The sequence below is a fragment of the Coloeus monedula genome (genome assembly GCF_965178545.1).
Source record: "Coloeus monedula genome assembly, chromosome: 13".
NCBI classification, from domain to species: Eukaryota; Metazoa; Chordata; class Aves; order Passeriformes; family Corvidae; genus Coloeus; species Coloeus monedula.
Window position 1 is genome coordinate 14,175,799 of NC_138793.1, and position 12,952 is coordinate 14,188,750.

A 12,952-nucleotide genomic window follows, 5' to 3' on the forward strand; every position below is an offset into this window, starting at 1 on the left:
TATCCTTTCCTCATGTGATCCCTGGCTCCCACCCCTTCATCAGATGGAAAACGGTGCCAGGACTTGTAGTGGACTCTCAGCTGGGCTAACACCACACTTAAGGCAACGCTAGTCTGAACTCACTTTCAAAAGAAAATGTAACAGTAGTTCTACCTCCCTGCTCTGCTCCAGACTCCCTCCTCTTTGAGGGAAAACATTAATTTTAACACTGAATATCTCCTGGACTGAAAACTTATTTCAATCTCAAGCTTTGGTCATGATCCATTTTACACAACACCTGGAAATTAAAATTTAGGGATAGGAAATCGCTATTTCAGACTCATCAGACAAAAAGCAGGATAAACCTTTCCAGGTAGCATTGTCTCCTAACACAAAGGCTGACCACATCCAGCCACTGGGATAGTGACAGCATGAGCTAGAGCTGTCTCTGGTTTTCAGAGACATGCTGTTCTATACATGGACAAGTTCCATCAACATGGCTGAGTAAACTGGGCTGCAGGTCTGTGCCAGCAGCTGTGTTTTCCAAAGGGCACACACTGTCCCTGTTAACATCCAAATAAGTGCAATTTCAGAGAATCCTAGAAAGGTCTGGGTTGCAAAGGAGCTTTATTAAAGCTCATCTCATTCCAACCCCACTGCCATAGGCAGGGACACCTTCCATTAGACGAGGTTGCTCAAAGCCCCATCCAACCCGCCTTGAACACTTTCAGGGATGGGACTTCCCTGGGAAGTCTGTGTCAGTGCCTCACCACCCTCTGAATAAAGAATTTCCTCCTAACATCTAACCTAAATCTCCCCTTTTCTAGTTTAAAATCATTCTGCCATGCCCTATCCCTTTCTGCCTATGTAAAAAGTCACTCTTCATTTCTTTTAAGCACAGAAAGGCCACTCCACTCCTCAGAGCCTTTTTTTCTCCAGGCTGAACAATTTCAGTTTGTACAGGCCCATAGAATTTCCCTGGCCCATGAGAAGGAAGGGAGCAGCATTTGGAGCCTTACTGGAACAGGTGCCTTTGGTGTTAGCTTGTCAGGAAGGCCTGGGATAAGAACAGAGTGACTCCTAGGACTGGTCTGGAGACTGCTGCTGCTGCTGCTCAGTGTGAGGCTGGTGTCCAGCTGCATCTTGGGGCTCACAGTCAAGTCTTCCGATGCTCTGCAGAAACAGACACCACCAAATCAAGAAGCCCAAAGAAATGATTGATCTGCATGAAACACTCAAGGTGAGGAGATGGGGTTCAAAGGTCAGTGGAGGAGCCCTTGGTCTTTCCATGGTCAGCTACTCCCTGTCAATAAGTACCTGCATCTTCTAGTCCCCACACAGCCCAGAGAGATACCAGGTGGAAACAACAAAAAAGAAAAAAAGGAGCATTGCAATCTCTTCGAATTCAAGGGGTCAGTGAGAGAAGGGACCAATTGTATCTCCAGTGCACACTCTACAGAGTTCAGGGAGAAACAGGACACTATGAGACAAGTCTCTCTCTCCTCTTCCCAACCCCAGAAGTGAAGTTCTTGCCTGTTATGCAGCCCAACCCACTGTCACACTGTAAGATTTTCCTACCAGTCCCAATTCTCTCGCTGTCCTTGGTGGCTGCAGTGTTGTCTTACCTGTAAACAACAATGGGCCTTTGGGGAAAGCATGTAGAGCAACAAAACTGAGCTGCAATAACAGAATCCCTATGAGGCACACATGAAACACTCTTGTTGGCCCCTAGATGACAACAGGCATGTTCCAAGCAGCATTATGGATGCAAACAGCTGCCTATATAGGGACATTGGGACACAGGCCAGTTTCTAACTCTGGTTACAATCTCCTCTCCTACAAGACATGCTACAGCTCTGTGCTATCCCAAAGGCCTGTATCAGTTCAGCTGCAGATGTATTATTTAACTCATGTGCTATTTACCTGGGCAGAGAGGTATCCGTGACAGAAGTGCTGCTCATGGCTGTGACTGCAGTCAGGGAACTGACACTGCTGCCTGAAGAGACAGCAATCTGTAAGGAAACACACAGCAGTCAGGATGGGACAGAGGGCAACCACACAACTCAACCTGAGAAAGAAAGACTCCTAGAGTCTTTGGTGAAGAGGGAATAGAAAACATCCCCACCGGTTGAATTGTACTGCTAAGGTGCTTGTTGAAGGCAAGTCCCAAAACATCCTCATCATATGAACCATGGCTGCTTTTATCAAGGGACTGTTGTCCCCAGACAAAGTGACCTCACCAGTGCAGAGGCAGAGGGCTTATGGCAGAGAGTGGGGTACTCCAGCAGGGTCTCCCAAGTCTGAACAATCCCATTTACCTATCTGATCATTTCAGATCTGTGTTCCCACAGGACCCCATCAGACAGGATGTGCAGAGGTGGCATATTTTCTTCCATTACAGTTACATCATAACCCCAAACAACATGTGTAAACCAGTAAGGACAGTCTCCCAGCTTAGATACAGTTATTTAGCAAAGCCGTATTTCTACAAAGCACAGCTACATCAGCAGTTTTGCAGCTAAACGCAGCACTGACAACACAAGCTTAGGCCAGCTTAGCATTTCAGATGTGCCAACATGTCTCTGCTCAGTCAGTTACATGCAGAGCTTCCTGTGTGCTCAGCATTCAGCTAGCAGAGTTTATGAGAATCACTACAGCCTGGAAAGCATGCCCAAAAGTACCAAAACCCACTCCCATCCCTTACATCACCATAACAGTGCTGATCTCTGATTACCTGTTGAAGAGAAGTACTTGGTGTCATGAATGCATCTGGAGTCATCAGCTTGGGTTTAGCATCATTGGAGAGAGAAAGGAAGTCTGCTGGCACAGGCAGGTCAGCAATGCGCCGCAGGTCTGGTTGGGAGCCATGCACAGATTCCTTTTCAGATCCCAGCCCTTCCGTGCTCAGATCAGCCATGTGGTCTGGAAAGGCTTCCAGAGAGAGATACAAATCAATTTGGAACTTCCCTCCAAAACTAAAGCTTTAATTCTACAAAGTATGAACTTATGCCATTGCATGTCATGCTTGATTCCAAAAAGAACAAGCAAAAACCCTGCAACATCCCAGTCAAAGCTTAGGGCAAAGCAAATCTTGTGTTATGCTTCCTCTTTGTATGCCAGAGTGGATTTTATCGGGCTTTGATAATAAAATGTCCAAGCTTCCTTTCTTCCCTAAAAGCAAGGCCATTTTAACTGCCACATCCCAGAATGGTGAATGGGCTGAAAGAGCACTTCACAGAGAGCCCAGTCCCCTCTACTCCCACAGCTCTGCTGTCACTCTGATCTCTTCCACCTGACAAGAGATAAACCTCAAGTTTCTTGCACAAGTGCCAAATCACCCAGGAAGGTGAACTCAAGCATGCACAAAGCATTAGCACTCCTGGTCTAACACATCCCAAACTCCATACTCACAACTAGGGTCTAACCAGCTTTCTGCTTCACCGCTACTCTGTTTTCAGAGCCCCTTATGCAATGACACCACTGCAGTACAAAGAGATAGCCAAAACCAACCCTCCTGCATTTCCCACCAACAATCTTTAAAGGCTCAGCAACACTGAAGACCAGTTTAACACACATGCTCACCAAATTCTTCATGAGAGCCATGGGAAGGCATGGAAGCACTTGTGTCAGGGCTATGAAGAGGTTGGAATCTAATCTGCACATCCTGTAGGGCCCTGGAAAGAAACAAGAATCTCTGATCAGCTTAAGAACCAGCAAGAGAAGTCTTAAGGCTCAGAAGATTTCTCTTCACTGAACTAATTCCCTTGGAAAATGCTTCAGTGTTTTCTGCCTGTCACTGAAGCAACAGAAGCTGATCCTCACTCAGCCGTGTCACCCAGTTCTGACAACCAGGGCATTTGAGATGTTTCCCAGCACTTGTGTGTGAGCACCATTCTTAAATCACTCATGGCCACAGATAGGTAAGCTTGTCACACCATTAAGGGCTACCTCCTGGTAAGGCCACACAGCCAGGAATTTCTATGGGGCCAAGGAGCTTTTGTTATGAGCAAAAGGATTTACGTAAGTTAAATTTCTACAGGTCACTGCAGGGTTAGGACAATCACAGCTGCACACACATACTCACTTGGTGTGCACACAGAAGAGTTTTATCAGCACACCTGCTGCTGATTCAACAGCCCCGGAGCCCTGAGCACCTTCTGGAAGGGAGACAAAGGTAAAACATGAAGTTGCACAGAAACAACACACAAAGTACTACAAAAGCATCACAGCAGGATCAACTGATAGCAAAGAACAGGCACCATACAGATTCTCTTTATCAATGATCTGGACAAGGGCATCCACAGCACTCTCAGTAAGTTTGCAGACAACGCCACAGAATCATAGAATATCCTGAGCTGGATGGGGCCCATGAGGATCATTGAGTCCAACCCCTGGCCCTGCACAGAACACCCCAAGAATCACTGCACGTGCCTGGAAGAATTGTCCAAATGCTTCTTGAATTCAGACAGGCTTGGTGCTATGACCACGCCCCAGAGAGCCTGTTCCTGTGCGCAACCACCCTCTGGGTGAAAAACTTTTTCCTGATATCCAACCTAAACCTCCCCTGACTCAGCTTCATGCCATTTCTGTGAATCCTGTCGCTGGTCATGAGATCGAAAAGATCATTGCCTGCCCCTTGTGAGGATGCTGGAGGACTGCAATGAGATCTTCCCTCAGTCTCTTCTTCTCCAGGCTGAACAGACCAAATGACCTCAGCCACTCCTCATACAGCTTCCCCTTCACCATCCTCATAGCCCTCCTTTGGACACTCTCTAACAGGTTAGTATCTTTTTTTATATTGTGGTGCCCAAAACTGCACATGGGACTCAAGTTAAGGCCACACCAGTGCAGAGCAGAGCAGGACAATCCCGTCCCTTGACTGGCTGGTGACGCTGTGCACCACGTTGGGCAGGAATGCTGATCTGCTGGAGGGCAGGAAGGGCCTACAGAGAGATCTGGACAGGCTGGATTGATGGGCTGAGGCCAATTGTGTGAGGTTCAACAAGGCCAAGTGCCAGGTCCTGTGCTTAGATCATAACAACCCCCTGCAGCACCAAGGGCTGGGCAGAGTGGCTGCAAAGCTGCCCATTGGGAAAGGCCTGCAGGTGCTGGCTGAGAGTAGCTTAAAATAAGCCAGCGTGTGCCCAGGTGGCCAATAAGGCCACTGGCATCCTAGCCTGTGTCAGCAAGTGTGGCCAGCAGGACCAGGGCAGTGACCACCCTCTGTACTTAGCACAGGTGAGGCCACACCTTGAATCCTGTATTCCAGTGCTTGACAACCCAGCTTAAGCCTGGTGAAGAAATTTTTCCTAACACCCAATCTAAACCTCGTTGGGCACAACCTGAGGCCGTTTCCCTCTTGTCTTGTCGTTTGGGAGAAGTGACCGGCCTTTCACAAGAAAGTCAGAACCAGCCAGGAAAGAAATCCTGATCACACAGCAGCCAAATTTTGTCACCTACCTACACTCAAGCTGTCATTCTCCTCTTCTGCTGGGAGCACCTCAGTGTGCCTTAGCCGGCAGCGGCTCACAGCCTGGATGCCAAAGCTTAGCACTGGGTGGGTAAGGAGGAACTCCGAGATGGAGCTAAAGTAAGCCTTGCCCTCCTCTTGGTTCTGCATCAACTCCATCACATACAAGACCTGGAAGAATCAGAAACGGTAAATCAGAGCTTTCAGAGCAGCCCAAGTGTATATGTGGGGACTACAAAGCCCAGCAGCCAAACTAGTTTTGGAACAAGGGAGATGACGTGAGGAATAAAGCCTGGGTCTTGAAATTTGAAATGGAACACTCAAGGGAACCACAAGCACCACACTCTTAGGCAAGACAATGCTGATCAAGAACACTATCCTACCATGCCAGACAGAAGTATCTCCAAATGAGAGCTTTACAGAGCTTTACAAAGGGTGAGAAGTAATCCTTAAGGCTCCTCAGGATTACTCAGCTGAATTGTTACCCATTTTCATCTAACAGTGAAATTGCTGAGTCAACCTCTGCATTTTTATCTAACATGCAAATCCCAGACCTAGGCAGCAGAACCAGTCACACACAAGGCCAATTCTGCTTCTGTCACCATTGCCCACAGGCAGCAATAAAATGAACTACTTACTTTTCTCTGCACATCACTCAGAATCAGATATTCAGCAGAAAGGTCCAGGCAGACTTTTAGGCTGGGAGGAATATTCATGGAGCTGAAGATGTCAGGAGAAAAGCTACATAGACAAATAAGAGGGAGGAGATGCAGACAGAAGGCAGATTAGCCCAACCAGCATGATTGCTATGAAACTATATTAAATACCAAAAATCCCACAGAACCTTAAAGAGTTTACAGCCCTATTACAGTGCAACCACCCACTAGAACACAAACACCTTTGTTGAAATCAGTGCTGACATCAGCTAAGAAAGCAGCTGGGAGATCACACAATAGGATCAAGTTATGGATACTGAACACTGAAATGAAAGATGACACTTTGTCAGTACTTAAAATGTTCCACATTCATAGGAGTACAAGAGTCAATGCTACAGATTTAAAACCAAAAATCTACCAAATCAAAATAACCTTTCCACAGGTTTTGGACCTTCTGTAGCATGAGGTGGAAAAAGCAGCACTCAGCTCTATGTCATATTCTTCTCACTTAAAGAGGGAAGATCATTTAAGCCTTGCATAATTTCTTAAGCTCTATCAGTATAGCAGCTTCTCATAGTTTAAACAGAAAAAGCACTAATAGGAAAAAATCCTAGATTGGTTATGGAATATCTAAAATTTCTAGAGAAGAAAACACTCAAGGTGTGCAGCCTTCCCTCATGCTACAGCTATGTCTATGCTTTACAGAACAAGGCAAAGACAGCAGGTCTTGGTAACACAAATAACAAAAGCATAAACTTCCCTGGCCTTGCCAAAGCTTGACCTGACAGTCTGGCACAGCTGAGAGAGCTTCCAATGACAGGTTGGAATGGCAAAGGAGGAAGCTCACATTTGGCTGGAGCAGAATCCATTGGAGATCAGGGATCACCTTTGCAAATTCAGTACCCCTAAATCCCACCCTTCAAGGGCATCCACCAACACGTACCGGACAGTCTGCAGACAGGTCCAGGACACCGTGCACCACATCTTCAGTTCTCTGTTCTGATCGGCTCCTGTGATGAGAAACCTCCAGAAGGGAACCCTGTAGGCACAACAGATCCAAGTTCTCTTAAAGAAGATCTGGTCCTTCCCAGAAAAGCTCCTCACAAGCTGCCCATGGCTGATTTTACCCAACTGTGGCTTAAAGTTCCCAGAAAATTCCTGCTCTGAGGCAGACTAGAAACCACTACACCCCTCGGAAACCTTAAAGCCACAACTGACTGAAGAAACAGTAACAATAAAAGCTGTATTTTCATCAACTGCAGTTGAAATTTGGAGGATTAACAGGCCATTTAAAACTGACATACCATAAAACCTGAGAGGACCCCTCAATTTAGAATTCTCATTACTTTCATAGAATTGGCACTGTGATTAAGGTCACTTTAGGTTGTGCTTCAGAGTCTTATTTATTTCTCCATCACTAGAAAATTTACTATGAAGAGGACAGGACTTATTTCTGCTACAAAGCTAAAATTTTTAAGGATGATTCAATTACAAGGAACTCTCAAGGCAAGGCAGAGTTAGAAAACACAGTTAAACTTTAATAGTACAAGCACAGGATTGGGGACTTACTCTGGGTCTTGTTTTTTATGGTTGTCACAAAAGAGCAGGCAGGAAAGAGGTCTGCCTTCATGGGGTTTCCACTCGTGAAGACACCTGGGAATAAATCAGAGAAAACATCCAAGTGTGAAGGGAATGGTAAATGAGGAGGATGCAGACGCTGAACACACAACTCTGTGCTCAGAAGCCAAAAAGCATTACTGACTTGTAGCTCTTTACAAGTCTTATATATAAAATAAGGAGATCACAGCCCATGCAGACAAATATTGTTACCAATAAGTAAATAAAATCCTATGTTGCCATTTGATCTGGTGTCTTAACAAGGGTACAATGCAAGAAGAAGTCAACCTTGAGAAGAACAGCTCAGAGCAGCTTCCTGCATTTACATGGACAGTGCAAAAGAGTTTGACTACAGCCTGTGCAAAGCACAAAACTTCCATTTCCAGACACAGCCCTCTGCTTTTTCCATAAGCCTACGATATTCAGTGATGCAATTTTTCAGCAACAAATTACAAACATTTAAGTTGTATCTTCTTAACGTCCTGAGAATGACCATCACAGATGCTTCTGTATCAAGGAAATTCTCCCAGAGAAAATACTGCTCTTTTTTCCAAGATCTTTAGTTTTCCAGTTCTCCAGTTACCTTGGCTCATCCTGTCCCTCAATATAGATCTGCCAGAATTTTACAAAACCATCATGGCTTGCTGTGGCCAACACAGTTCCATCTGGAGAAAGTGCTCCCTCGCTCAGGCACTACACAGAGGGGGGAAAGAGACACAGAAAAGTAATTGTATAGCTTTTTTTATTTTACAAGAAGAAAAAGCTCTATCTTCAAGCAAGAATTTGACTTAACAATCTGATAGTAGAGAAGGCCAGAGTGATTTTTAACAGAAACAGGCAGCTTCTAACACTAAGCATTTTAACCCTTCACAGAACAATTGACAGGCACCCTCTTTCTTGCTAATAATAAACCATCACCTTTTCCAGACACCAAATTCAAGTACAATGGCTGCTGCCACTGTTCTTACTGCTATTCATGTTATGAATAGAGCTCATTTTGGTTTGGGATTTTCTGGCTTTTCACAATCGTAATTGCTTCATGACTGTTTTTTTTACAGCCAACTGTCCTAAGAACTGCAGCTCCTGAGACACTATAACCCAAAGAAAACCAAACAAAACAGGTTTGTACCGTGCTGTGGCCTTTCACTACGATGAAACCTTCTTTGATATCAGGCACTTCCACTGGCCAGGAGCTGTTGTTGGTTCGGATGATGTCCAAATCCCACACCTCTGCCTGGAAAACAAACATGTAGGCAACACAGGTTTATTTTTACAACCACTGGTTTGATCCACAGAATTTCCTAGATCGTTATCTTGTATCCTGATACACCAGCTCAATGGCAAGTATGTGACACAAACCTTCCCATTTCCACCCAATTTGGCCATTAGACGCTTTCCTGGCACTGCACATAACTCAGGGAATTGCTCTTGGCATTTGTATCTGCTGCCCACCAAGCCCCTCCCCTGGGTACTGGCTCACCCTGAACAGACAAGTGATATCTCTGTTTCAAGTGGTCCTTGGTATCTGATGGTGAGCAGAAGTTATCCCCTTCTATCCCCCTGAGGCCCAGAGAATGATCAGTATGACCTCTCCTGGGAAGAGAGGAATCCAACACCTTACAGGAGGATCCCCAACATGGACTATACAGGAGCCTTTACAATTCCACTGCAAACTCAGCTCTTTCCTCCATTAATTTTTTTCCTTCTAATGATAATTAGGGACAATGTTTCCAAAGTAGGGTTTCCTTACCCTATCCTCATGCAACAAGGCCAACGTCTGACTTCCCTCCTCCCCGCTCTCCTCGTTATCATCCGGGATGAAAGGGCACCAGATGATTCTTCGGAAGGTGTTCAGTGGGGTATTGTCAGGTCGCTTGATGTTAACCAAGATCTCCTCTCTGATCACCAGGGTTAAGAAATGTAACATTCTGGCTCTGTTACTAATGCCCAGCAATAACCTGTTCAGGCTTGGGCTGCTGTTTTAATACTGTTAAACCTCAAGATTTTTTTGGGCCATTGATTCAAAAAGAAAGCAGGGAAAGGGATTCTGCTGAGAAAGCAGCCAAGCTAGAGTTTCTTCACTGACAGAAGACCTTCAGCTTATAAAAGTTCATAGGTTCTCACAATTTTCTCTTGCAGCCTGCAGTGACAGGATAAGCACAACAGGGGCACACAGCCACATCTGAATGAGCAATCCATGTGATGGCTGATGATTAAATGATTTCTGTTAGCATTGCAACACTATGACAGAAAGACAGAAGAGCTACCACATTTCCCCCAGCTGAGTGCTCGACTGCATCACTACAAATCAGGTCTTCAACAACTACTACCACCTTTGCTCCAGTTGCTTTTGAAACAATGGTACACAACTAAAATTAAAAACCTACACTCTGAGGTGACATACCTCACACATTTCCCAGAAGTACTGAGCAATCACTCCTAGCAATTAAAAGGAAAATATTTAGGGTAATGAACACTGAAAATAAATTTCAGGGCCACCAAAAGGATGACAGGTTTGGAAGAAAGATAGTGAGTGAAAGGGAAGTATTACATCCTCTTCCCCAGAGAAGTAACTGAGGAAAAGAGCTAGAACCATGCAAGACAAACCTGTGTCACACAGCTGAGGTGACACTGTCCACGCCCAAGACCAGCTGGTACAGACTGACCCTTCTCACTGACTACTTTGCTTGAACCAGAAGCACTGAGGTGCTCCTAGAATTCAAGCAATGCAGTATCAAGTAATGATTGTGCTGAATGCAGGTAAAAGTTGACTGATTTGATACTCTGGAAGGGGCAGAATTATCGACCTTCCCCCTGTAAGCTGCTGTTCTGCAAAGGCTACAAATTAAATGGAAATGTTGAGGTTGCCTTCACATCTAACCATTACACAGAGACTGACAGGGGGTGTATTTGGACAAGATACTGGATTTTTTCTTTATCCATGGCCAGGCGCCAGACAAAAAGGTTGCCAGCCTCATCCAGGCAGGCCAGCTGGTTGGAGTTGAGGTGAGCAAAGGCCAGGTCTGCCACGCCTCCTGTGAATCCCTTCAGCAAGGTCCGCTCAGCAGTGCTGACGCTCAACACCCGCACCATAGCGGAGCCATTGCTGGCAGCTGCAGGACAGAGAGAGGGACAAGTCACCATTTATGTCTGTGGTTTCTCTGCATAATTCTTGTAAACTTCCCATAACTCTCATAAACTTCTCGTAATTCCCAGGATTATCCTTATTAAAGACGGTTCTGTTAAATGCCAGGCCTAAACCTTCATCCCGAGCTCGCTGCACCTCCAAGGCTGACCTCCAGTGACAGTCAATTAATTTTATTTGCAATTTAATTTTCAGTTACTGCAGAAAAGGAGTCACTGAGAGGCAGATAGCTCACACACACGTTCTGTAAGGGGAATGCAAAAGGCATGCACATTCACCCTACAAAAAGCACGGCTTTTTGGCTTGCATGACTGAAAAGAAGGTGCTTCAGAACACGTGCACACTAAGCAAAGTTTCCAGCTTCCCCTTTTCAGACAGACATCAATCACTACAAAGAAGGCAGACTTACAGAGATCATGGTGCTTCCACTTCCAGATACCCAGGCCAGCCCTAGCAAACCACTCAGCTTCCCAGTGCTACTGCACCCAAGCTTTTAAAATATTTTTTAAAAGGGTGAGACATCCTTAAGCTACTCTACAGTAACCTCAGCTAGGAAAAGGCACAAGAGCAGAGTAGTAGATTTTATAAAAGACCAAACAAACTGGTGTGAGAACTGAGAACAAAGAGACACAAACACTCTGTGTTTCTATGAGAGCAGAAAGAGACGCTGTAGATAACTCTATTCATTTCATAGAACCGTTACGGTTGGAAAAGACCTTTAAGATCATCAAGTCCAACCAGCACCACCCTCGTGCTCACCACTAAACCATCGCCTCAAGTGTCATATCCACAAGTTTTATGAACACTTCCAGGAATGGTGACTCCACCACTTCCCTGGGCAGGGCAGTTCCAACATTTTAGAATCCATTCCATGCAAAAAATTTTTCCTAGTATCTAATTTAAACCTTCCCTGGCACAACTTGAGACCGTTTCCTCTCATCCTGTCACTTTCTTTCCCATATGCTGCGAAACAATCTTTCCCTGTGTTGTTCAGCTTTTCTCTCTCTACTCCACAAGACACTGCATCTGCGCTGCTCTTTGGATCCTCTAAATTTAGCCTTAAACTCAACTCTAAATTTATGCAAGCAAATCCATCACAAACACTTATCTGCTCAAATTACCATGGGGCTGTTTCTGTGCTTAGCTACAGAGCAGCTTGTTTGCTGCAGAAATATTTAATTAGAGGAGGAATCTGATAATCAGCTCTCCAGTAAAACCAATGTAGTCCTTCAACTTTTCCTACATCCCCACGGAGTCCTTCTCTTTTATTTCTAACTCTCCCACATAACAAACTCTTCTCTCCACCTTCGCTTATATTTCCTCTACAACAGCACTCTGATCTGGGTATTGCAAGGTGTGTTTCAATTAGCGCCAGTTATATCGTTCTGATGCAAACTTTGCCTTTCTTAATGATACAAAGAGCAAAAGAATACAAATCACATCCAAAACAAGAAGGTATCTCACCTCTAATGGCATAAGCCAGGTAAGAGTTTGAAACAGCTATCAGATTGCCATAATAGTATTTCTGCTCCCAGTCATATCTAGCAACAGGCTGTATTTTCACCTGTTCAGGAGAAAGAAAACAAAACATGAGGAATGTCTGGAATTATCTTTTCCATCTTTGTGGTCCCTTAGTTCACTGCACACTAAGCAACAACTTGGAATGGAAAATGGAAAAACACAAAATGGAAAATTAAGGAATAAAGTTGCAAAGGGCTGAGTGGATCAAGACCAGAGGTCTCTCTCCTAATCATTAGCATTTGTTCTGAGCATGACTTAGTTCTCTGCTCAGCACCAGCTCTAATTTCAGCATATTGGTTCTTGCAGCTTTGACTTGCTGGCCAGAGCCCTCAGCAGGACTGACGCCAGCAAAGCAGCCAGGGAAACCCTCCCTTCAGGGTCCAGGGAGAAAACAATCAGCAGGAAAATCTTGTTTGTGGAGAAAGGACACTTTCCCAGGAACCTACAGCTTAGATCGTGGACTTCTGAAAATTAGAGAATAACTTGGCCAGACTCTGGAATAACAGGAACAATCAGTTACAAGATACTGCTCCAACTTTTTTCCCCTTGTTAAACTCTTTGACA

General features: G+C 45.0%; 1 protein-coding gene across 1 annotated transcript in view; it reads right to left on the bottom strand.

Moving 5' to 3' along the window:
* EDC4 (enhancer of mRNA decapping 4) overlaps positions 1-12,952 on the bottom strand; it is a 33,626-nt gene that overhangs the window by 15,314 nt on the left and 5,360 nt on the right. The window contains exons 4-17 of the mRNA XM_082290281.1: positions 12,332-12,431; positions 10,646-10,835; positions 9,473-9,620; positions 8,852-8,956; positions 8,306-8,415; positions 7,675-7,758; positions 7,049-7,144; positions 6,088-6,190; positions 5,440-5,620; positions 4,064-4,136; positions 3,562-3,653; positions 2,714-2,910; positions 1,903-1,991; positions 999-1,152 (exon numbers count right to left, since the gene is read on the bottom strand). Coding sequence (XP_082146407.1) covers positions 999-1,152; positions 1,903-1,991; positions 2,714-2,910; positions 3,562-3,653; positions 4,064-4,136; positions 5,440-5,620; positions 6,088-6,190; positions 7,049-7,144; positions 7,675-7,758; positions 8,306-8,415; positions 8,852-8,956; positions 9,473-9,620; positions 10,646-10,835; positions 12,332-12,431 — 1,722 coding nt within the window. The remainder of the gene's footprint in view (positions 1-998; positions 1,153-1,902; positions 1,992-2,713; positions 2,911-3,561; positions 3,654-4,063; positions 4,137-5,439; positions 5,621-6,087; positions 6,191-7,048; positions 7,145-7,674; positions 7,759-8,305; positions 8,416-8,851; positions 8,957-9,472; positions 9,621-10,645; positions 10,836-12,331; positions 12,432-12,952) is intronic.